Source organism: Euleptes europaea, chromosome 6, assembly GCF_029931775.1.
Source record: "Euleptes europaea isolate rEulEur1 chromosome 6, rEulEur1.hap1, whole genome shotgun sequence".
NCBI classification, from domain to species: domain Eukaryota; kingdom Metazoa; phylum Chordata; class Lepidosauria; order Squamata; family Sphaerodactylidae; genus Euleptes; species Euleptes europaea.
This window is the reverse complement of record NC_079317.1, coordinates 25,640,099-25,666,678: the sequence shown is the minus strand read 5'-3', so window position 1 is coordinate 25,666,678 and position 26,580 is coordinate 25,640,099. Positions and strand designations below refer to the sequence as shown.

General features: G+C 42.3%; 1 protein-coding gene across 1 annotated transcript in view; it reads right to left on the bottom strand.

The window, feature by feature from the left end:
• CATSPERB (cation channel sperm associated auxiliary subunit beta) overlaps positions 1-26,088 on the bottom strand; it is a 70,201-nt gene extending 44,113 nt beyond the window's left edge. Inside the window, exons 1-10 of the mRNA XM_056851835.1 lie at positions 25,978-26,088; positions 23,500-23,652; positions 23,006-23,066; positions 21,161-21,256; positions 19,732-19,872; positions 14,517-14,635; positions 11,598-11,630; positions 10,838-10,904; positions 6,974-7,020; positions 62-214 (exon numbers count right to left, since the gene is read on the bottom strand). Coding sequence (XP_056707813.1) covers positions 62-214; positions 6,974-7,020; positions 10,838-10,904; positions 11,598-11,630; positions 14,517-14,635; positions 19,732-19,872; positions 21,161-21,256; positions 23,006-23,066; positions 23,500-23,652; positions 25,978-26,088 — 981 coding nt within the window. The remainder of the gene's footprint in view (positions 1-61; positions 215-6,973; positions 7,021-10,837; positions 10,905-11,597; positions 11,631-14,516; positions 14,636-19,731; positions 19,873-21,160; positions 21,257-23,005; positions 23,067-23,499; positions 23,653-25,977) is intronic.
• Between the last annotated feature and the right edge of the window lie 492 nt (positions 26,089-26,580).

The window sequence follows — 26,580 nt, the reverse complement described above, 5'->3', positions numbered from 1 at the left end:
TAATTGTATTTCAAAAGAATTTGGAGTAAGGATCTCAATCATTCCTGCTACTAATGCTCACCTGGTTTCCATAAACATACAGAAAGTGACTGTTTGGGTGGAAAAACATGCCTAATCCCTCAAATTTAGGATCTGGGAAGAAAAAGTCTGGAAACTTTCTCCTTTTATTCAGTTTGTGGTTTGTTAACTTATAGACCCTTATTAATGTCTTATCCTATGAAAGAAGGAAAAACACACATTTTTGTACATTGGCAGGCAGAAATCTTGTAACAGAATGAGTATATCAGATTGAACAAGTAAGGACATTTCAGAGAATCATAGAATCAAAGTTGGAAGGGACCACCAGGGTAATCTATTCCAACCCCCTGCACAATGCAGGAAGCTCACAACTACCTCCCCCACACACCCCCAGTGCCCAGAAGATGGCCAAGATGCCCTCCCTCTCATGAACTGCCCAAGTTCATAGAATCAGCATTGCTGACAGATGGCCATCTAGCCTCTGTTTAAAAACCTCCAGGGAAGGAGAGCTTACCACCTCCCGAGGAAGCCTGTTCCACTGAGGAACTGCTCTAACTGTTAGAAAATTCTTCCTAATGTCTAGATGGAAATTCTTCTGATTTAATTTTAACTCGTTGGTTCTGGTCCGACCTTCTGGGGCAACAGAAAACAACTCGGCACCCTCCTCTATATGACAGCCCTTCAAGTACTTGAAGATGGTTATCATATCCCCTCTCAGTCTTCTCCTTTTCAGGCTAAACATACCCAACTCCTTCAATCTTTCCTCATAGGACTTGGTCTCCAGACCCCTCACCATCTTTGTTGCCCTCCTCTGGACATGTTACAGCTTATCTACATCTTTCTTAAACTGTGGTGCCCAAAACTGAAAACAGTACTCTAGGTGAGGTCTAACCAGAGCAGAGTAAAGCGATACCATCACTTCACACGATCTGGACACTATACTTCTGTTAATGCAGCCCAAGATCACATTTGCCTTTTTAGCTACCACATCACACTGCTGACTCATGTTCAGTGTTTGGTCTACTAAGACCCCAGGATCCTTTTCGGACACACTACTGCTAAGACAAGTCTCCCCCATCCTATAATTATGCATTTGATTTTTCCTACCTACATGCAGAACTTTACATTTATCTCTGTTGAAATGCATTGTATTGGTTTTAGCCCAATTCTCCAGCCTGTCAAGATCATCCTGTATCCTGGCTCTGTCTTCTACTGTATTTGCTACCCCTCCCACTTTAGTATCATCTGCAAATTTAATAAGCATCCCCTCTATTCCTTTATCCATATCATTTATAAAGATATTAAACAACACAGGGCCCAGGACAGATCCCTGAGGCACTCCACTAGTCGCTCTTCTCCAAGTGGATGAGGAACCATTAACAAGCACTCTTTGGGTATGATCTGTCAACTAATTACAGATCCACCTAACAGTAACAGGATCTAAACCACATTTTCCCAATTTGTCAACAAGAATATTATGGGGAACCTTATCAAAAGCCTTACTGAACTCTAGATAAACTATGTCTACAGCACTTCCCTGATCCAGAAGGTAGTAACTTTCTCAAAAAAGGAGATAAGATTAGTCTGACATGACTTATTCTTGAGAAACCTGTGCTGACTCTTAGTAATTTATGCATGGGAGTTTTACTTGAAGTTTTTTGTTTGCTGGACCCACACCTTCCTGTTGGGAATCTATGCACCAGCAGTCTCCAAGCTCAAATCAAGTCTCCATCCCTTTAAATGCTGCTTTGTAATTGGCTTGCTTTGTAATGCTTACAGTGAGAGAAAATCCCCCCCAAAAAGGCAAAAGCGTTTCTTCTGCTTAGAAAGAGCTCCAAGGAAGCAGGAAGCATTTGAACCCCTGCCTCTTTACACACCGCTTTGTAATTGGCTGCATGCTTTCTATGATAGAAACCAAGCTTGGGTGTCCCATGCTTTGCATTATGCATGGGGATTTCATTTGGGCTGAGCTCAGAAGAGAGGGAAGAATCGGATTAATAGAGGAATGGGAAGGTCTGGGATTTGTGAGGGCTGGCAGTGAGGTCATCTCTAATGGACGGAAAACTCATGCATAACTCCAAGGCTCAACCAAGACAGACCTGGGGTGAATGTGAGTGAAAGTACCCATGCATAAACGACCTAAATCTGCTCAAAAACAAAAAGGCCGAAAGCACATTGTAATATAACTGGGCACATTTTTTGCAGTCCAAAGGTCATTCAAAAATCTGTACCATCAAATTATTAGTCATGGAAGGAAGTAAAAGTAATTGACATGAACTGTCACAACTTAGCATTAGGGGAAAGGTGGATGAGGCAGCTGCAGAGAATAATGGCAACAGTAGCAGGATATTTGGTGGGGAACAGAGACCCGAATTGCTTTGAATTTGCAGTCTATTAGACCCTGCTTAAAAAATGTCACCTGGATGTTGTTTCCTCTCACTACTACTGCCCTGTTTTCACATACACACCAGTTGAAATGGTATGTTTTACATACTGTACCTGCTTGGTCAAAAAACTTATGCCAGTGTTCTGTTGATAATCAATAAGAAAAGAAACTGCCCGTCTAGAAATGAACTTTCCAGTTTGCTTTAAGCGAGCCAAGCAAGTATACCATTGCGTAAATGGATCATTACTATAGAAACAAGTAGATTCCTATGAAAAAGATATTTCAAATTAGAAGTGCAAGAAAATAAATGGGTAGTATCAATAGATTTAGGAACACATCATATATTTGGTTTAAAAGCTATGAGTAGTATTATAGAAACAAACAAACAACAAAGAAGTTAGGGACGGAAGGGGGAAACTGTAGAGGTCAGAAAAGTCCAGCAGTTGGACCACTGGAAGTGCCATAGTCTGTAGCTTCTTACAGTATTCTATAATCAATATTGAGGCCACAGTTTTCCTTCATTTGCTGTGCCCATTGCAATTAATTCTCCATCATCAGTAATAAAACAACTTTTCAAGAACGCCAGTACAAACATCTTGGATTGCATATATAATTCATAACTAATAATCTCCTTAACTAATGCCTGAATGTGCTTCTAGAATGACATAACAGGCATTTCCAAAACATATATTATACCTGCATTTGGGATCTGATAATGCCAACAATCCCCACTGCCCAAATTATAAATATGTTTTAGCCTTAATAGTGTCAAATGCCATCTTAATTTTCCTTCACATTACATTCCTAGAAATATTACCCAAAATTCATTCCCATTCCTGTTGTAGGATACAGCTTGCAATCGTTTTCCCATTTATCATAATTTAGTCTGCAAATTAATCAACATTCGGTATATTTGACCATTCCATCATCTAAATGCCGTCTCCTTGAATAACAATAATAATTCAAATTATGTTTTACACTGATTTTATAAATCTTTGAACAGTATTGCCTGAGCTATGGAGTTCAGATGAAGATACCGAAACAGGGGAAGATGGGAGTCATTCACCTTATGTGCCACTTAATCACGAGACAGAGTTTTTCCTCTTTCCAACCAGTCACTATGTCTTATTAAGCTGTATTGATACCTCCAGGTTACCTCTCCAAGCAATTCATAGGTGAAGATTCTGAACTGTAAATCACAGATGCCAGCGGGGACACTGCTGGACTCAGTATGTTAATTGCGTGCCTCAAGTCGCTCCAGATTTATGGTGACCCTATTAATTAATGACCCCCTAAAGATGTCCTATCATTAACAGCCTTGCTCAGGTCTTGCATACTAAAGGCTGAGGCTTCTTTCATTGAGTCGATTCATTTCGTGTTAGGTCTTCCTCTTTTCCTACTGCCTTCAGCTTTTCCTAGCATTATTGTCTTTTCCAGTGATTTTTGTCTTGTCATAATGTGGCCAAAGTACTATAGCCTCAGTTTAGTCATTGTAGCTTTCTAGGAAGAATGCAAACTTGATTCGATCTACAGCCCACTTATTTGTCTTTCTGGAAGACCATGGTATCTGTAAAACTTTCCTTTAAACACCACATTTCAAATTAATCAACTTTCTTCCTGTCAGCTTTCTTCATTGTCTAACTTTCACACCCATACAATAGTAATGGGGAGTACTATAGTATGAATTGTCGTACGTTCCTTCCCTAAAACTTCCCAATTTCCTCCGTTCTCCCTTTTATAAAGTACACCTTCTTGTTGGTGCGTGTGTGTGTCTGATTGCTAACAGAATCAGTTCTCAGGTGCTTTGTGTAGGTTCTTTATATTTTTATATTTTTATTTTATTTTATATAACGTTATTTGTTTGTATTTGTATCTCTCTTTCTCTTCATAATTTCATTTTGGGGTACTTCTACCGAGATCCACCCTGGTATACAGAGACTACAAGGTCTCATGTTATTCCTTGCTGGAACCCTTTTAAAGCTAATGACCTATTCTCAGGGTCCAGTTTGGGCAACAGCAATGTGTCTGTTACCTGCTGATTACACCACAGCTGCTACCCATTTTGTTTGCTAACTGCTGACTGCGCTGTCACTCATTGGCCAACTTTTCACAGACGTTTTCGATGCTCTCTTGCCACGGAGCAAAAAAAAAAGCAATTTAATTTTTTTTTCATGGTTGCGATTTATCTCCGTCAATCCCGATGTAGTTTTGGTTTTTCATGGGAACAAAGCATGCTGTATTCGACAACGGTTTGGTCTGTCCTCTTTGCAGGAGGCCTCCCCTTCCAACAAGCTCATTGTTTATACCCGCCCCCAACTCCACCCCAACTCCGCCCAGCAGATTACCTCATGCGGTTTACCTCTGTGGGCACAGCCCCAGCACAAAAAACAAGCACCAGTCCGTCTGGTCACCTACATTTTTCTTCCACCCTCGCTCTGTTCTGCTTTTGGAACAGTCAGATACCGATTGGGATGGGGGGCAAGGCAGCACTTTCCTCAAAGCTTCCCTCTATTTTCTATTAAGTGTGGAACCCATTGCCCTTTAATGACAGGCAGGATTTAGGGGGGGGGGGAAGCAGGAATTGCATCCATGTGCCCAGAGAAGTGTTTAGCTGAAAGTGGGAATGGAGCAGCTCCAACCTGTGCCAATTCAAGAGGAGTGCCTTGGATTTGCCGTTCTCTAGATGCACATTTTCCCCATCCGAATTCTCAAAACTCTGCTTGGGGGCTGATTGTTGAGTTTTGAGAATTTGGATGGGAAAAGGTGCATCTATAGAGCGGCAAATCCAAGGCAAAACCTCCCATGCAGAAACGGCCACTGTAAACCTCTTGCATTAAAGCGATTTCCCAGAGTATGTCCCCCCAGAAGGCCCCTGGCTTGAGCGCCGGCCCCGATCCGGCCCCAGTGCATTGTGAGAGAGAGGAGAGAGGGCTCCTGGCTGGCATGCTGGTCCTGATCCAGCCCGTGTACATGGGGTGGGAGAGGAAAGAAGGCCCCTGGCTTGCGCACCGGCCCCGATCCAGCCCCAGTGCATTGTGAGAGAGAGGGCTCCTGGCTGGCATGTCGGTCCCAATCCAGCCCGTGTGCATGGGGGAGGGAAAGAAGGCCCCTGGCTTGTGCGCCGGCCCCGATCTGGCCCCAGTGCTTCGAGAGAGAGAGGAGGGAGACCCAGACTGGCCGCCCCTCTTCAGAAGGGTGATGGGAGGGAGTTTTGCCTTGGGTTTTCCGCTCTCAGGATGCACATTTTTCCATCCAAATTCTCAAAAATCCCCCCTCCCCCTGCTGGGGAAGGGGGGGGACAATAGCCCCTTCCTTTGAACAATCCCCCCACGGGTCCAGCTGCCCTAGACCGAGCTGACCCCACCCCCGGTGTGTGAGGCGCACATGGCATGGCCCCGCCGGTCTCCCCTTGGAGCCGGACGTCCGGCATCCCCCTGGGCTTGGAGGTGTGGGCTTGGCTCCAAAGCCCATCCGGGCGAGGGGTGAGGAAGGCGTGCCGCCCGCCTGCCTCCGGGACGGAGGGAGGGAGAGAAGTGCAATGACTCCACGCAGGCAGGCAGCAAAAGGGGAGGTATTCTTGTCTGAGCGTGAAACTCCCCCGGCCAATCGCCGTTCACAGGGGAGGAGAAATTAGCCGTCATGGGCGGGGAAAATTGATGCGAAGTTCGAACCAGGGAAATTTTTTCATGGAGCCCTGTGGCAAAAACTGTGCAGCAAAATCAAAGATCGCACCATCACAGGTTTGAGAAGACGTGGAGATGACGCAATTTTTTTGGCCAAATCCGAAGCGGTCATGAAAAATCCAAAATTAGCAGCACGGTAAAACAGATGTGAAACCGCTGCAAACCTCCGTGAAAAAACCCCCCATTGTGTCTGCCTTCTCCTCGTGAAACTTGGAATGTGCCTCAACTCTGGATCCACTGCTTGCTCTTTTGGACTTGTAGCCTTAGTATATTGACTATCTGCTTTACCCATTCCATCCACCTACATGGCTTTTCAGGACTTAATGGACTGTCCTTTACTCTCCCACTTCCAGTGAGTCTGGTTAGGTCCCTCAGTGACCTTGTATCCTTGAATCCAGAAGGGCAGATGTTATTAACCACACAATGGCCACTAGATTTTTAGAGTAGTTTGCCACAAAGTCCCTTCTCCATTGCAAGGTCTTTTTTTTTTTTTTTTTTTGCTGATAAGTCACAGCTGACTTATGGCAACCCAGCAGGGTTTTCAAGGCAAGAGATGTTTGGAGGTGGCTTACCTCATATTACTTTAGCTTCAGATTTTTTCTCCAGCTGCATATGACACAAATGACTATTGACAAGGGCAGTTCCAGTGCACCAGTTTGCGGATCAGTCTTCATCAAAGCCAGTGAGACTAACTCTGATGGAAATGTTGCTCCAGTCCCCTTTAGGTTTTTGAGACTTTATCAAACATTTCAAAACTTTGATTGCAGCTATCAGGGATCAAATATTGTCTGGAAATCAAAATCTGTGCCACACTTAGCTACTGTGCTGAACTGAACAATCAATACTCAACTAATACTCTTCAGTTTCCCCCCGTCTTTTCTCTTACCTGGCTTAATGTTCTATCTTTGTTGAATGTAAGAGAAATATAATCCACTGAAAGGAAAGGATAAATACATTACCCAAAAGTCAGTAAAAATTTGCAAACAGCTCATGGTCAGGTGTTAATTTTCAACTTAAAAATACATAAGTATATATGAGAAACAATCAGAAGTTTGCTTGGTAGCTAAACCACATGGAGTAGATCGAAGTAGGATTCTGTCTAGGATCTCTACATTACATTACAATCCTATGCAGAGTTAGTCCACTGTCCATATATTTCACTCAATTTACAGTGCAGTAATTCTGCTTAGGCTTGCATTGTAAATAAGGTTGCCAACCTCCAGGTAGCAGCTGGAGATCTCCCACTATTACAACTGGTCTCCAACCAATAGAGATCAGTTCACCTGGAGAAAATGGCTGCTTTGGCAATTGGACTCTATGGCATTGGGGTCCCCCCCAAACCCTGCCCTCCTCAGGCTCTGCCCCAAAAACTTCCCACCAGTGGCAAAGAGGGACATGCCAACCCTAGTTGTAAACCTAATGTTCCAAATATGGGGATATAGGGAAACAGTTGCTGCTCTTGACTAAAAAGATCATGGAAGATGCTTCTGTAGGCCAGAATCTGGGCTGACCAGGTGTCTGAGCTAAACTTTGAACCTGTCAAATAGAGAATTAAAGAACTCAGAATAGCACGATCTTGCAGAGGAACAAAGGCATTACAGACTAATATAGTCTTTACTAGATTGCTTCTTGTATAATATAGTTTATGTCAATAGATATTATATGTAAAGGCCCAGGTGTGGGAAGCATCAAAGAAGATTGTCCAGTTAAGGGCAGAAGTGAAGATAGTTACAATATGGGTGTATTGGTTGGGGACCAACAGATAGTCATATGCATGAAAAATTTGTAATCACTGTTTGTGATATTCTTTGTTATGATTAAAAGTAATAAAATGTATCAATGCAGCACTTACATATTTTAGAAGATACATGAGTAGGTAACTTTGTACAGTGTTTGAAGTTATAAAATAATAAGTTAGCCAAGAATGTGCCCTTCCAGATGGGGCAATTAGCTATTGTTAGAACATGATTTTGAAACCCTATAAAGCCTTGAGTCTAGATTGATTATCAGCCTCTTCTTAGGAGAGGCTTCTTGCTTGTGACCTGCTTAGTTTTGGGTAAAACATTGAATGGGCTTAAGCAGTTGCTCTCCTTTAATTATATATGTAGAATCAATCATATTATTTTAAGTCAGTCAGTGTTTAAAATATAATTATGTTTTTAATAAAAATAACATGGAAGCAAGATCATCTAGGAATATTTTCCTTTATGTACTATACCACAAAATGAATCAAAAACATGACTGTGTTGTACCCCTTGCCGGGGGGTTAATAATCTTATATAGAAAAGCTAACTTAAATGCCTAAGGCTTCTGTGACGGATACAGACTCTGAGGAATTCTGTCAGCCAATGCCAGCAATCAGTGGGTGGAGTTTGGTGAGCTGACAGGTAGTCTTCTCGGAGGGAGGGAGAAGACCTGGATCTTTTGGCTCTGAATTCCCAAACTGTGCAGTTGAGTGTTGAGACTCTTAGAACTTGTGTGTTCATATATTACCCAGCTTACATAAACCAAACCTGAGTAGTGACAAAGGGAAGATTGGGGTAGAGAGAAAAACCCTTTCATCAGTCACAAAGTGGGAAGTGGCTCCTGAAATGGGGAGACTCCTAATTCAGTGTTTTGGGGAAAGATTTGTTTTCTGCAAGGTGTGGGCAAATCTGAGGAGGGAGGAACAAGGGGAGAGGTTGTGGATAAACCTCCATTCTCCGGTGTTCTCCAGGGAAGAGAGATCTGTAGGGTCTTCCTTCCTGTGCTAGGGTAAACTGAGTCCACACTGAGTATAACTTATGCTGAACAAAGTCTGAATATTTACTGAATAGATTGAAGAGTCTGTGCTGTAACTAAGTGCTATGCTGTATCTTGTAACCATCTTAGCGTTGTACATCAAGCAGTAATCATTCAAGATCTGAACTGTTCCTAACCAACTGAGTTTTGTGCCTCTCTTGAAGTAAATCAATCTATCTAATAAACTTCAATTATCTTCATCACTATAAAATCAACTACAGTCTCTAAGCCTTTTATTTACATCTGAGGGGAGCCAAGGGAAGCTTTCTCCTCACATAACAACGGCAGCAAGATTGTGGGTTCAGGGAAACGAAACCCTCACAGCTTCCAAAGTGCATGCCTATATCTGAATCAGGTCAAATACAATGATCACCTGTACGGTATAGTATGTAATGCTAAAGAAAAGACAGCACGTAGCTCTATATGCAAAAGTATCAAAACAGTGTATTACAATAAAGTGAAGACAATAGTGAAGTGCAAACAGAAACTTAAACACAACTAAACATAAATTCTATATACGCACAGTATTGGTAACTCTTCTTAATGAGTCCAAACAAAGACTTTTAAAGGTTACACATAAGAAAGTCTTAAATAATGTCTGAAAAGACTGAGTTGCGTCTTGGCGCTTTCAAAGGAAAAAATTCCAGTTTTTTTGATGAGTTGTGTTTAAGTTTCTGTTTGCACTTCACTATTGTCTTCACTTTATTGTAATACACTGTTTTGATACTTTTTCATATAGAGCTACGTGCTGTCTTTTCTTTAGCATTATATCTGAATCGGATTTGGAACACTAGGATAACCCTCTCAATCGTTATTAGCCCCAACACCTCCATGTTCTGAAACAGCATATCTTTAATAGTAGTTGCTTGGTACAAACAATGGGGGAGAACAAAAAGGGCAAGAGTCCAGTAGCACCTTAAAGACTAACAAAAATAATTTCTGGTAGGGTATGAGCTTTATTCAGCCCAGGTAAATGCATTGACTTTAGTTTGAATATCAACTGTATCAAAGACCTTGCATTCATGGCCCATTACCAATGCTGGTTTCTCCACACCCATCTCTCCCCTGGACATCACAGACTCTTCTGCATATCACACCTAATCCCATCAAGCCTGCTATTCACATTTACATACTGTTCCTCTACTTAAAGACCGATGGATTCACATTCTAGCTGTATCTGAAGAAGTGAGCTGTGGCTCACGAAAGCTCATACCCTACCAGAAAATATTTTTGTTAGTCTTTAAGGTGCTACTGGACTCTTGCCCTTTTTGACTACTGCAAACAGACTAACATGGCTACCCACTGTGAATTATCTTCATGGGGGAGAACAGTTACCTTTGTGCTATGCATCCATACTTCCCAGAATTGTGTGAATGGCTACTGGAGGAAACAGACCACCAGATTAGAGGGACTCTAGGCCTCCTTCAGCACTGCTCTTCTTATGTCTTTATTTCTTATTTCAAAGTCCGAAAATCATGTGGCAAGGCAATCTTCATACTTGCCATGAACTTTTGCAGGAACTTCTAATAGGAGTTAAACCCCCAAAGGCCAGTGCACAAAATACCCCATTCTGCATGAATTCTGACCACAGACCTCATCCATGCCTATGTATGGCATTGGCACTGATTTCAATTGACATGAAATAAGATTTAGAACTTGTTATTCAGCCCTGGTCAAATGGGAACCTTGTTACTTTTGTTGAAATTTAAACCAGTGTAATGTTGCAATCATGTTAAAGGACATCTGAATGTACAATAAAAATATCATTTAAAAAACCCACTTGGTTAATTTACTAACTTTGTGCCATGTAAATACTTTAATAAACATAAATTCACATTTTAAAAAGCTGTGTGATGGGCTACTGCTTTGCCATAAACTATCCACCTCCCAAAGTTTCAGCTTAAAACAAGCTACTATCCCAGCTACATTTCATACATGTTTTTATTGCTTGCAGATCTGGTTTCCTCACCTTCATAGTTTTCTTGGTTAGCCAGACATTGGACATTATACCACACTTTTGCTCTGAAATAATCATCCTGTAGGAAAAGAGAAAAAAGTCATTACTATTAGTACAATTACTCTTGTATTTTGTATGATACAGATGATAAGATTCTAAGAGATTCACTGGATTATGGACCCCATTTCCTGTTGCCCCGACACCTTGCTAGAGATGAAGGAGACAGCCAATAGGATCAAAGAGAAGAATAGCGGTTCTGGTGGCAATGAAATTACTAGTGGTGGTTGCTTATCCAGAGAGGCCATCGCCATGACACCACCGGAGGCATAAAGGAAGGAAGCGCTGCCTAGGTGTGAGAGAGCAGGAAGATTTGAGCTTGGTAAAGAAAGAGAAGACCAAAGTAAAGGATGCAATGAATGCCAAGCAAAAATTATCCGCCTAACACATTGGACAGATAGAAGAAGGTGCTCTGTGGGATCTCACTGGTGGGAGAAAAGTTAGTCCTTAATCAAGACAGAAATGTTAATCTATGAAGATTAGCATGTAGTATCAGCCCTTCTTGTTATTATTTTTACACATTTACACAGCACAGGTTTGGGGTGAAACTATATGTGTACAGTATAGGTTGTGATCATGAGCACACTTACTTGGAGAAAAACACAAGGGTTTATAAAAAATTCAGATTATTTTATTTCTCCTGTATAATGCGATTTTTCTGTATAGTGCAATTTGCCTTTAGGAATGCTATAATCAACATTTAATGATTTCTTACCATTTCAAATCCACATAAGTTTGGTTTGTGGAACTAGGAGAAAACAGGAAAATAAAATTATACACATTACTGACTTTAAAATTGTAAATTTTGTACTGATACTTGCTGGTCAAATGACTGTAAATAAACTGAACTGAACTGAACACATTACTGACTGGAAGCAGGCAGCTTTGAATATGTCTTGCCAGTATAAAAACTGTTGCCACTGCATTTCTGGTTACAATTCAAAATGCTGGTCTTCACCAATAAATCAGAGACTTGTCCAAAGCCATCTATTGATTGCAGTAAAAATACCATTAAGAACATTTTCACATAAGGTTTAAATTGCCTTTGAGCTTCTCTTTCACCATTTATGTTAACATACGTTCCACGTAAATGCAGAGGAAGAAGGGAAGAGTGATACCAGTAATGTAAACGAGTATTTGACCAATGAAGGTTTTACGTTTATTTATTTATTTATTTTTCAAATTTATAACCTGCCCTCATCCCCAGCAAGCCAGGCTCAGGGCGGATAACAATAATGAAAACATAAGTACATCCAATATATAAATCCAGTACATCCTTAAAACCATAATCATTAAAACCATTAAAACCCTACTCAGATGGTCGTAACTAAACCTAGGTGCCACAGCAACAAATGTCAGCAGATCAGCCCCCCAGATTTCAAGATGGGGACGTGATGGGGAAGCCAGTAAAGATGGATCTTCTTGCGGCTGTCCTCAATTATAGGCCTGGCAGAATAGCTCTGTTTTACACTACAAACCGATAGAAGCGAGAGCCACCTTTGGTTCAAGTGAGTGGGGCAAACTGCACATTATACTCAAGCCCTGACAGCCCCTTCACCTTTGCAAAGCACAGCTCCTTAAAGGCCTACCATGTCCCAAACCTACATTCTCCATGAAAACAAAAGGATAAAATTCCATTGAGGGGAGGAAAAGCAGATAAGGGCTTCAGTTAAAAAGTGGCTGGCGGGAGAATCGGTCTCTTTCCCAATCACTCTTCCAATGCAGAGAGATCCCTGGATAGAAAAGCATCTGCCAGGGTTTCGTGACATGCAGCTGTGGTGTAATGTGTAGTCTGCTCCACAAAACAATCTGCCTGTTTCTTCCTGAGCTTAGAACTGCTGCCATTTTACTGGTTCTGCTTCTGTGTCTCTGACTGCAGGCTACAGACTGAAATTAAGTGAGTGATGGTTTTCTTAAGGGTAAGAAAAAAATTAATTTCCGAGGATGAAATTAGCAGAGTCAGCACAAGACCTGTGACCAGATCTTTTGCTCTGAAGGAAAAAATAAAGAAGAGACTGCTGGCAAAAGGGTGGGGGCAATTTGAATCATGGTTACAGAACAGGGGAGGGCTAATTCTTTTTCCCCATACCATATTCCTGATTTAAATTTCCCTCCCCCCAAGTTTGATGTTTTCCTGGTAGAAGGAAAACATATAGTAAGTCTAGTGTATTGCGTTACTGTGTATTTTCAGCAGTGGTGGCACTCACAATGGAAGGGGCCTTTTCCACCTTCCACCAGGCCCATGACTGATTTGTGCTGTAGGCCAGCCCCTGCTCATACAGGACCCATCACATGCTCAGCCATGACCTGTTAGGGGCTGCAGTGATGGCTATGGGCAGATGCAGGACAGAGCTATCCCATATGGCTTGCAGCATCCCACCTATGGCGCTTGCAGGCCATACCAGGCTGGGTGCACCCTGCCCCCACCATAGTGCTGCTGGGAACAGCATTTGAGAATGAACACATCATCTGTGTACACCCATGGCCCACACTGGGTGTAGCCATGTTACCATTACAGTAACGTAAGGTTGCCAACTCCTGGTTGGGAAATAACTGGAGATTTTGGGGCTGGAGCCTGAGGAGGGCAGGGTTTGGAGAGGGGAGGGACTTCAGTGCCATAGAGTCCAATTGCCAAAGTGGCCATTTTCTCAAGGGGAACTGATCTTTGTCGCTCAGAGATCAGTTGTAATACTGGGAGATCCTCAGCCATCACCTGGAAGCTGGCAACCCTATAGTGACATGGATGGAGGCAGGGACCTTCACAGCAGTAGCCCACAGACCTGTGCCTGGATCTAGTCCCACAGGCCTATGTGCCCCTGTAGTGCTGAAACCTTCAGGTCAGGCTCTGGCTCCACCAGTCATGGACCCTGGCCAGGGTCTTTATCCAGGTGCAGAAGGAGCATTTGTCATATGTACCAGCCTCCAGGTGGGACCTAGGGATCCCTCAGAATTACAGCTCACCTGCAGACTACAGATGTCAGTTTCCCTGGAGAAAATGGATGAGTTGGAGGTTGGAATCTGTGGCATTGTACCCTCCTCAGCAAACCAAAGTGGAAAACATTTTTAGTAGGGTTGCCTTGGATTAGATTAGGTTGCCAAGACTAGATTAATTCATGCCATTTTATTCCCTATTACTATGTGTGGGTGTGAAAGCTGGACAGTGAAGAAAGCTGATAGGAAGAAAATAGATTCCTTTGAAATGTGGTGTTGGAGAAGAGTGTTACGGATTCTGTGGACTGCCAAAAAAACAAATCAGTGGGTTATAGATCAAATCAAGCCTGAACTGACCCTAGAAGCTAAAACGACTAAACTGTCACGTCATGAGATGACAAGAGTCACTGAAAAAGACAGTCATGATAGGAAAAGTTGAGGGCAGCGGGAAAAGAGGAAGACCCAACAAGAGATGGATTGACTCAATAAAGGAAGCCACAGCCTTCAATTTGCAGGATCTGAGCAAGGCTGTCAAAGACAGGACATTTTGGAGGACTTTCATTCATAGGGTCGCCTTGAGTCGGAAGCAACTTGACGGCACTTAACACACACACAGGGTTGCCTTGTAAATCACTATTAGGGATGAACTCACTGCGACAATTAGATTTTTAAAATATGTATCACTTAGAGCAGGCATGCGTACTTTTAATTCATGGAAATTTCCATAGCGCAAATCTTCACTGATAAATAGTCCCAGTGTAGTAAGTAAGATTAATCGAGTGTTGGTTAAAACGAGGTCCAAAAGTCCTAAATCGGAGCAATCTTATAGAAGAGAAAAGACATTATGAGTAATGGTCACAGCTGTATTTGTTCCATTCCTGTCTTCTTTCATTTCTTTGTATACATATGCCAAATTATATATGCATTTTGAATAATAAATGTGACCCCTTTCTTTACGTTAGCCCTATTCTATCTATTCATCAAACTTGATGGACAAGATGCACAAATTGGCAGGTTATCCTATGTACCAGTTGTGCATTTGTGGCGAGGCTGGGTGCTATAGGACTCAGGCGGGCCTGTTCCCTCTGTGACAAGTTCTAGTCCTCTCTCTAGATCTTCAGCTTTGATTTTTAAAAAATAAGTTTCTAATCCTATTTATTGCAAAAGATATAATACAGTGTAAGGACACAGACAATAATATATCCAGCTTGTCAGTAAAAAGTAAATTGTTCTTGCTTTCCAATGACTAATTGGTGTAAAAGCTATGGAAAGACCAGCCAACATTGGCATATCTGGCAGTTACTTTTTGATCAGTTTAAATTAAGTTGTACTTTATCCTAATTGTATGCATTAAATCATGCCACTGAAGTATATTGATTTGAATGAAACATGCCAGAGTACCTGTTCAGATGTGTTCTTTTTGTTGCAATGTCCCTGCTGCTTTGCAGTCTTAAACATTTATGGAGAAACTAAGGAGAGTACTGTCCCTCCCCTCCCCTCCCCTCCCCATAATTTTATCACTCTTGCCTATGGGCCTGATCCGAGGACTGTTTTTTGTACTGCATTGCTCAGCAACTGTTTATCACCTATCAGCTGATCAGCAGAAAAGCTCTCACTGGCAGTATGCGAGTAGGTTAGGATGAATAAGTGTATTCAGGGTAAAATATATCAGTGTTCAGCCTTTTAAGAGCTGGGGTCCGCCTTCGAATCCCAATTTACAAGATGGAAGCCACTTTTTAATTTTATGTACATCAACTGAAGTAAAAAGGGGTGTATCTGTTCTCATTTCATTCAGACTGGGGCATTTAAATTGGGTTAATATGGAGGGAATGTCCTACAAACCCTAAATATATTCAACTTAAAATTTTTAATAAAGGCAATGTTGTCTTCGAAATTTTGACAGGTTGTAGAACTTTCCTGGCACAAAATTCACCCTGCTACCTCTTTACCTTTCCAGGAAGGCACCAGGGATTAGGGTTGCCAGGTCCCTCTTCACCCCCGGTGGGAGGTTTTGGGGGCGGACCCTGGGGAGGGGAGGGTTTGGGAAGGGGAGGGACTTCAATGCCATAGAGTCCAATTGCCAAAGCAGCCATTTTCTCCAGGCGAACTGATATTTATCGGCTGGAGATCAGTTGTAATAGCAGGAGATCTCCTGCTACTACCTGGAAGTTGGCAACCCTACCCGGGATCAATGCTAGTAGGGGATTATAATTCTGACACCAGCAAACCCAGCAGTGACTAGACCCAAAGGGACAACAGTAAATGTATTTCCCACAACTCCTAACATTCTTGGATGCTGCTCTGCTCACTCGTGGCTGCATCTTGGGCCTAAATTCTGAGGCAGTGTTAAGTGGCTTGCCCCTTGGAAAGACCAGACTTTAGGGATGATTTAAATGCAAAATAGAGCTGTCCTGCCAGGCCTACAGTTGAGGTTTTCCATCAGTATTGGCCTCCCTACCTCCACCTCTTTTTTCTTTTATGTTGTTTATAAATGGTTCTAACTAAATGTGGGGTCCTGACTGCTTCCAAGCTTTATAGCGGTCTCTACTTCCTAAAAATGAGTGCCGTCTGTTGTATTACTTTGCTTCTATGATGTGTGGGACTGTTAAATTGTTTTACTTACATTGTGATTTTATAGCATTTTACCAGGTTTTATTGTATTAAGCATTGTTGTTAGCTGGCCTTGGCCGGGGATTGAGGTTGGGCTAAAAATCTAAATACATAAATAATACCCAGAGTCATGGATTTAGGAAAGGAATTCTATTGCTCATGTTTTGGTTGTTCCTCCTTCTCCCCCTACTTTTCTCTGCCTAATTTTCTCTCTGTATTTTAATATCTCAACAAAATTGTTACATGCCCTAAGTCAATGGAAAAGGGCATACTATAAATAAAAAGAAACAAATACAAATATTATAAAAAAGGTATTGAGAATTAGAAGGAATTACCATAGTCAAGGTTAACACAAATGGTATCTGTCATATTACTCCACCTTGTATCCCGAGTTGTAAATCCAGACAAAGAGACTGCTATATATATTCCTATGAATAAAATAAATAGCCATGTGAAAATAGAATCCCAGTATACAACTAGGTTCCTATCAGTAAGGCAGCCTAACAAGGCCATCCACAAAATAGAGGAGTTTTCCCTACTTGGAAGCTGTGCAAAACACAGTTACTTTGCAAACCAAAGAATGAGCTCTGACATTCTGGCAGTGGCTTCACTGCAGTTCTACGATATCAATTCGACTTACTCAAATGCTGAGATGAGATCTTTATACCCTTTCTATTCCCTCCTTTAGCAGACAAAAAGATGTGGATCCCTACATAAAGCTATGGCTCTATCAATATAAAAAGCCCTTTTAACATCTAAAAGTGTATAATACTTGCTCTGCATTTGTTGTTGGTTGGCGGAGGGGAATGGGAGTACTGTATCCTGTGACATATAGAATCATAGAGTTGGAAGAGACCACCAGGGTCATCTAGTCCAACCCCCTGCACAATGCAGGAAATTCTGAACTACCTCCCCACCTCACACCCAGTGACTCGTACTTCATGCCCAGAAGATGGCCTCTGTCTCATGATCTGCCTAAGGTTATATAAAACACTGATGAGATATTGTCTATCACCACCTGAACTGACATGCACCTGATGATGGGAGAAAAAGCCTGAATTGCCTTGAGTATAGCAAGAAGCTCCAATACGTTGACGTGAATTGCAGCCTCTCGGTGAGTCTAAGCCTGGCTCGCCGAATGTCCCTGGCTCCGCACTCCTCATTCCCAAAGTGATGCATCTGTTGTCAATGTGACCTGAGGTTATGTCTTGATGAATTTGGTGTCTCTTAACAACTTGTCTTATTGAGCCACCAAACAAGAGAGTGTCACGCTAACCTCGGTGCACACAGAGCAGTGGACTGCTTCTAAATTTGTGGACTGACCACTTTGTGAAATCACATTTGCAACATTCTCATCTTCAATCTCACATAATGTGTTACCCCTGTGGTAGATGTCACGACTCCTAATAATCTCTGAATTGTCATTGCCTTTTGTTCCGACTAAGCAAGAACCTGTCTCATGAAGAAGAAGAGTTGGTTTTTAAATGCCGACTTTCTCTACCACTTAAGAGAGACTCAAACCGGCTTACAATCACCTTCCCTTCCCCTCCCCACAACAGGCACCCTGTGAGGTAGGTGGAGCTGAGAGAGCTGTGACTAGTCCAAGGTCACCCAGCTGGCTCCGTGCGTAGGTGCGGGGGAAACAAATCCCATTCACCAGATTAGACTCTGAGGAATCTGATACCCTCTGCTCTGCCCCAAGGCAGGAATTCCCAGCTTGCAGTTGAATCTGCTCCTGTGAACTGCACTATTGCAGATGTTGCACGGGGTCGAAGTGTGATTTCTTTGCATTCACCTTCAACTCCAACTGATCCAGCAACTGCAGTGATGTCCACGGGTGCTGAAGCAAAGTCTGGGCCGGCATATGAACTAGCAGCCAGTCGTCCAGGTAAGGACAGACTACAATTGTCTTCTTGTGAATATAAGCCATCACTTCTACCATACATTTGGTCAATTTGAATGCTTCCGCCCTATGCAACCTTTGTCACCTGCAGTACACTTGGCAGCGTTGGCAAAGCTTCTGGGGTCTGAGCAGTGGAGTCCAGTAGTCCAAATACTGGATCTGGTGGTGGTGGTCATTTTGTTTCCAATCCTTATACATTAGCCATTTTGGTGAACTGTTCAGTATACATTTTTAAGTCCTCTTATGGTGAGGGAGGGTTTCGTTCAGAAACCAGAGATGTAGGGGAGGAACCAGAAGCTTTATCATATGACTCAGAATCTGAAGACAACTCTTGCTCTCCATCCAAGAATGATACTGATGCAGCAGGCAGAGACTCAGCATAGTGTGTGTTTGAATGTGAAGGCTGCATGTACTGTCTGTTTGTTCTACAGAGTGTAAGTTGTTCTGGTTTGTGTAGGTTGAGTGAAATTTTGCTTAGGCAGTTAAACTTCCGAATTTTCAAGCTTGTCTGGTCTCAGAGGCAGTGCAAACACTACACTCTCGGTATAGTGCTCCAGCAAAATCCTCTTCTTGATCTGGAGTGCAGGCACCCTCTTGAGGCCAATGAGTGGAATGCCTTGCCTCTCGATGCCAAGAGTGCAACGCCCTGCACCATCGAAGCAGACAGGCTGGGCTGCAGCTTCGGTAACTTCTCCGCGAATAATAATATTCTGGAACCCAAGCATGGCGATTATAATAAGAAGAGGGCTTTCACAATAGAGATGTTAATCTGTTATCATGATTATGTCTTGCTTGTTTTGTAAACTTAAGGCAATGCTGGCAGAAGTCCCCTTTATGCGCCTTCCCCAAACATAAAAGACAAATGCTAAGTCCATTTGTGCATGGGATTTTCCCCTTGCAGGCAGAACAATTCTTAAATGTTGTGTGCTGTGCAAGAAGCACGTAACCTACATCTAAGTACAGTTTTCTTTGTTCCTATCTTTCATAGAAAGTTTGAGGGAAGGCTTCTGCTCAAAGTTTTATACCTTTTATAGGTTCCATGGCTCAGCACCCACACACTTGAGATCCCATAAGAACTGTATTTTAGAAATGAGTAAATATTTAAAAATAAATCTGTCAGAAAAATAGGGTTGCCAGGTCCCTCTTTTCCACCGGCGGGAGGTTTTTGGGGCAGAGCCTGAGGAGGGTGGGGTTTGGGGAGGGACTTCAATGCCATTAAAAATCTTCAGGTATTTCCCAACCCACAGCTGGCAACCCTACTCTGGAGACATGTTTCTATGAAGCAGACCTTGTAAGAACTAGTTTTTGTCATAGATACAACAATTATCATGTATCTCTGAGAAACAGAAGCTGTTTAGTTTAGTGGATCCTTCCTACACTTGTCTATTGAATACACTGCACTTACCATCAACTTCTTCATCAAATACCAAACCAATTATAGCCACATCACTTGCACAAGGGCTTTTTGTCACTTTCATTTTCAAGACATGGGGTATCAATTTGCTTATATTCACCAAATTAGGTAATTTCCACCGAAGAATAGGCTCTGTGAAAAAGGAAAAAAAAAGGGGTTTAATGAACAAAAAAGCAGGAATATATTTTACTTACACTTCAAAAAAGGAAAGAGTAGTTGAGTGGTAACAGTGCTAGACTATATCATTAAAGTTTGTGGGGCTGAGTTATACACCTATTTGCACAAACCAGTATGAAGCACACATTGAAAAATAGGTAGGACTTAATAATTAAATTGGTAATCCAAACACCAAAGAAGTACAATGAAACAATATCCAAAAAATTCTATTATCACTCCATCCAAAGCAGTGGAATCTGGTATCCCTCTCTCCCGCCAAAGTTGAAGCCTATAGAAACTCTCACCCTGGGAATGCCCACTTGAGTGGTGGCTGTTCACTACGGGGCATTTCCCCCTTTTCCCCTTTTTAAAATTATTTTAAAGCTTTTCCCCCCTCTGTGGCAGCTGGGAAGCCTCTGAGAAGGCAGTGTGGCTGCGCCGTTCCCAGCCACCACGAATCCACCTCCCCCATTCAGGAACGGGTTGCCTGGCTCAAAAATAGTGAATATGAATGTCAGGGCCTTATGCTATTAGGTGCAACCTATCAGGACTAGTGATTCTCACTAACACCTGGCAATTTGCTGCTCAAGCCCTTTATTGGGAAGGCTAAATGACTAAAACAAGGAAGTAATCCTATAGCTACTTATAGCTCTGGAACTTAGTTGCCAACATGCTGCAAGTGAGAATAAGAGTCACCTGACTTAATCCTAAAAACATGCAGGCGGGTGGCTATTAACTCCTACCCCCCAACGTGGACAGGACCCCTAATTTTTATTTTGTCCTTCCCTCAATTTTTGCTTAGCCCTTCAAAAAAAAAAAAAAAAAACCCCTTCTTCCATTTCGTAAACCTTTATTGTAAAAAGAATTCCTTTTGTAAACAGTTTTGTACTCGTTGTAGACAACTTAATGTCATTCTCAAAATGTTAATTTAATTCCAGACCACTGTTCCCTGTGTTTTGGCTTAGTCTTGATTAATCTTTTTTTCAGTCTCCAGACTTGAAAGAATGTTTGAAAACATGCTACATCCACCAGAGAACTACTACATCCACCAGAGAACTACATCTTCATCTTTCTTTAATATAAGGCAACTTATGAAAAGGATGAATAACCCAGGTGGACTTTATCTCCAAATACAGTTGAGAATACCAACAGTCAGCTTTTGAATATGTTCAGAAGGCTTTCACTGAATGAATACAAAGTGATTAATTTCACCATGATCATAACAACTGGTGAAATACACCAGTCTACACAAGCTATAGTTTACCTCGAGCAATATCCAGTAGAGTTCCTTGAGTAGTAAACATATTCAATCCGTGATGCATATTGAATTTTACATACCATTGTTCTGTTGGAGCAACATCTGCTCGAACAGCATGAACAAAAAGAAGACAGATTAGTCATATAAACAAACAAGAATGAAGTCTATAAGTTGCTTTCATATTTGAGCCATTTCGGTATGCTGTTAGTAGATTTTTTTCTATAAAACACTGATCCTTAACTTGATACCTTTTGGTACCTCACTGGAGTCAAAGGTGCTTCAGAAGAACCCAGGGACCATTACTAGGATTGCCAACCTCCAGATAGTAGCTGGAGATCTGGAATTACAATTGATCTCCCAGCAATAGAGATCGGTTCACCTGGAGAAAATGGCCCGTTTGGAAGGTGGATTCTATGGCACTATACCCCACTGAAGTCTCTCCCCTTCCCAAACCCTGCCCTCCTCAGGCTCCATCCCCCAAATCTCCATATATTTCACAACCTGGAGCTGGCAACCCTAGCCATTACACTGTATCATCAGCTATGTATCTTCTAGTACAACTAGGGTTGCCAACCTCCAGGTACTAGCTGGAGATCTCCAGCCGATAGGGATCAGTTCACCTGGAGAAAATGGCTGCTTTGGCAAATGGACTATATGGCATTGAAGTCCCTCCCCCCCCCGCTGCCCTCCTCAGGCGCCACCCAAAAAACCACCCATTTGGGGTGAAGAGGGACCTGGCAACCCTAGGTATGACCTATTTGGAATCCCTTGCCTTCATAGGTGGACACTTGGCTTTGAACCTCTCATCATAATTTCATGATTGACCTCATTCTCTGGTTTGCTTGGCTCCCCAGGGGAATTAGTTTGTAGTTATGCTCAGCAATAGTTCTCAAAATTCTAAAAATGTCCACAGGAACAATAATATTGGAAATCCTGTTATAAAGAATGTTGTTTCATACTTTTCTGGTTAATGAAACAAAAATCCTTTCTCATTGTTTTTCCTGAATATAGTAAACATTTTCCAGGTTGTCACAATATAAACTAAAGATGTTTACAGTTATCATCATCACCAATTATTTGCTAAAACAAGGTACAAAGGGGGAACTATTTCACTTATGAGAATTTTGGTTCTCTTTGAGGAAAGGAGGGAATAGACAATGAGGTTTAGGGTCTCCCTCTGGGGCTGTGAAAATAATCTTTAAAATCAACCAGAGCAGTGGGGGGGGGACTCGCTCCACAATAACTGAACAGAATGAGTAATTCCTATGTGTAAAACTGCGTTATCTTGCAAAAACAATGGACATGGGCTGACCAAACAAATACTTTAATATTAATAGCTGAGCACTGTTTAGTTTCTGTTGGTTTATGGTGACCCTCATGGAGTTTTAAAGGCAAGAGATGATCATAGGTGGTTTGCCATTGTTTTCCTCTGCACAGAAATCCTGGTCTCCTTTGGTAGTCTCCCATCAAGAATTGACCATGGCTGACCCTAATTAGCTGCCAAATTCTGTTCAGGCTAGTCTGGGACATTAAGGCCCCTACTAACAAGCAATTTACATACCATGAATTTCAGTGTAAGAATTAGTTAGTTGATTAGTTAGTACTGTTAGTTAGTAGAATTTAAACTTTGGCTGGATTGCATCTTTAAAAATCAAATTAAATAGGTTCAGACTAGTTAAGAGATTAACGAGAAAGAAGAACACAGTCTACAAATCCACAAGATTTAGAAATGCGAAAGGTAGGATAATCATACAAAGAAGATAATAATCACCTTGTAGCTCTGGCAGTAATTAAGGTAAGGAAACATCAGTATATGAGGGAAAATATGATAAAATTATAACAAGCTCTCACCTGTATTATGTGCAATGTCTTGTCGGGGAACCTTAAGAGACCAGGTAACCTGATCTTCAGCCTTTGTTTAAGAAATTACAGCAATAAAGTTTTTAAGTCTTACCCTGTTAGAGTCACATATTTTAAATGTACTACAATGCAATTTGATTTTACCATTTTCTTCTCATCTACAAGAAGAGTGTTGAAGCACAGCAGAGACCAGGCGCCAACTCTTCTTTCTGGCAAGCTGCCGCTTTGGTGGCACCAGCAAGGCACCTGGGAGGCCTTTGGTACTTTACAATATTGAAACAAATGCAAAATACGCCTACATTTTGCAGTAAAAGCTCCATGATCAGGACGCTAGATTCCTACCCACCTCCAGTTTTACAACTGCAGGGAGTAAGTTTCACCCATAAAAATTGTTTAGAGGAATTCGCTATTCTTAGCAAGATTCCACCGCCCAACCCAATTGCTTGCTAATTCTAACAAAGTTGTTTTGTAACGTTATGTTTTACCAGAAGCATTTTGAAGTAGAAAACTTGTGAGTAACTACTGTTGAAGATCTCTATGGTGGGAGCAAGCCCTGCCGAAGTATACAGTACTAGATTCTTCCTTCTGTTTTGCTCAGAATCTATCTCCTGCTTGTCAAATAAATGACAGGTGACCTTCTGTGGAAATAGGAAGAAAATAACAACCATTAATATAAGAATCACAGGTGTACAACATCTCTCTCTGTGTGTGTAAAGTGCGGTCAAGTCGCAGCCGATTTATGGCGACCCCTTTTGGGGTTTTTATGGCAAGAGACTAACAGAGGTGGTTTGCCAGTGCCTTCCTCTGCACAGCAACCCTGGTATTCCTTGGTGGTCTCCCATCCAAATACTAACCAGGGCTGACCCTGCTTAGCTTCTGAGATCTGATGAGATCAGGCTAGCCTGGGCCATCCAGGTCAGGGATGTACAACATCTAGCATGATCAAAAGCCTTAAATGCTAATCAGATACATCCAACTGTTCATGCAACAACACATTTGTTAGCCTTTTAAGCTGTCACACGATTGTTGTTTCGGCTGCCACAAATTAACACAGCTATTGTCAAATTCACAACTGTTTTTTCCTCTTCTGTGAATGGCATGTGTACATTGAGGGAAATTTTTCCAATGTAGGGAAACTTTCTTAAAAGAAGTGGAAGAAGAAATTTGTTTTAAAAAGAGGGGGCAATCTCAGGAAACAAGAAAGACACAGGAATGTAGTTTCATGATACCAGTTTCAAGACCTCCTCCATCTAAATCCACAGTTCTCTGGCTTCCTTTTTTCACGCAGAACCTCTCTGCATCCTTGTCTCTTCCAAGCCCCCCATGTCCCAGCCACCCCTGGATTCCCACCAGTTGCCAGACTTCAGCAATCCTAGTGAGCTCCTGTGGTGTCACAGGGTGGAACATGGGGATATCACATTGAATAGCTGTAATACTGGGCGTGTACTACAAGATATCTGGGTGCCTTTGAAGAAATGGGCCACTTACCAGACTAAAAAATAAAAATAACATGGAAATGCAGTTGAGCTTTTAGTGCCGATTATTGCCTCCCATCTTCAGTTTAGATTGTAGTAGTTGCCACAAGTGGGCAATGCATAGAAGTTTTAGAAGAAGCCGTGTATCTGCAATAGGGCACACCATCAGTGATCCAGGGGGGAAATTAGTTGCCTGTGAACATACTAGGAGCCATCTGTAGTTTTAATTTACAGAGCTACATTCTTCAAATAACCTATTAATCTGAGGTGGGTAGTCATGACTTTGAGAGGAGCCCATCATGACTAGGCTTTAAACCAAGCATAATAGCATAAAGCCAGGGTGTTTTTTCCAGAGATTAAGAGAATTGTTTATCTGCCGAGGCCTCAAGATCAAGAAAGAAGCAAACTGGTGCCATTCTTAGGGTTGCCAGGTCCCTCTTCACCATTGGCAGGAGGGTTTTGGGGCAGAGCCTGAGGAGGTTGGCGTTTGGGGAGGGGAGGGACTTCAATGCCATAGAATCCAATTGCCAAAGTGGCCATTTTCTCCAGGTGAACTGATCTCTGTCGGCTGGAGATCAGTTGCAATAGCTGGAGATCTCCTGCTAGTACCTGGAGATTGGCAACCCTAGGCATTCTTACTCAGCATGAAGTACCCATGTAAGTAATTTAATGAATTAATTCAAAATATTGTTATTCTGCATTTGAATTTAACCAAATCCACAGGGAGCTGACAATAATTATAATGTCAAGCAGATCAAACTAATTAAAGTATAGAATACAAATAAAATTAATTTTCAGCAGAACTAATGAAGATAATTAGACAAATAGGGCAAAAATAATCCAACAATTCAGCAACACATAAATCTAGGAGCCTCAAAGGCTCTTCCCCCACCCCCAAAGAGCACCATCTTTATCTTTGAGAGTCAACTGTGCCCCCAAGAGTCAGTGTGGTATAGTGGTTAGAGTGTGAGATTAGGAGCTAGGAGATCCAGGTTCAAATCCCTATTCTGTTGTGGAAGTTTGCTGCATGACCTTGGACCAGTCACTTGCTCTCTCAGCATAATCTACTTTAAAGGGTTGTTATGAGGAGGAGAGAAAACAATCTTCCCTGCAAGTACTCATGAGGAGCGCGTTTCTGGGCCCTCGCCCGGAGTCTGGATTTGCCGCTCAGGGCGGGGGGAGGAGGACGGTCCGGCGAGACTGGATTTAAAGAGGCACGCTTCTGCCTCTGCGCAGACTGCCTTCAGGTTTGCCTGTCCCTCCCTATGTTTAAGGTTTTGCTTTAAAATTGTTAATCGTCACAGCTTCGGCAGTTTTTAGCAGTGGGCTGGAATTAGTTTTGGAAAAGGCAGCCTGCGCGCCCCCTTTTCCCCATTGGGGGGGTCCCATTAAGGGATTTTGGGGGAGGCTCAGGGAACGATATGCCCTATTGGAGGGCTGTCCAAGCAGCCTCCTCCCAAGTGGCAGAGGAATCACGGAGTGGCTGACGTCCAGGTGCAACCCGTGTTCTGCCATCTCCATGCTATCCAGCGGGTGCGCTGAAAGTAGGATGACATCAGGAGCATTGGGGTCAAATGATGTTACTGCTTCAGCCCACATGCTGCGCCAATGCATTCCAGCTGTTGACAATTAAGCTGTGGCCAAACTTTCTCCAAAATAAAATCTTTCATTCAAATAAATTGTTCTGTCTAATGATTTAATGTTACATTGTTTAAATGCATTAATTGCTATACAATGTGTTGTCTGGGGCCCAGATCCTATGGTGATATCAGTCTTTTCCAGTATTTGCATAGCACAGGGGAGGCCATTAGCTGCCAGGCAAGCATTCCTACACCTGGTCCATGCCTCAGCCCTATCCCTATCCTCTGCTTCACTGGGAGATAGTGGAGGGTCTGGTTGCAGGGAGGTCCATGCTGGGGCCTCCAGGCCTATCTCAGGGGGTGATATCAGTGCTGGCTCAGAGTCCTTTCAAGAAGGCCTTGAGACCCCCATATCACAGGAAGTGTCTGCCAAGGTGGGGCTTGGGGACAGGTTGTCCTCCTCTTCATCCAATGAGGACTCTTCGCACACTACACCAGGATGGTCCATTAC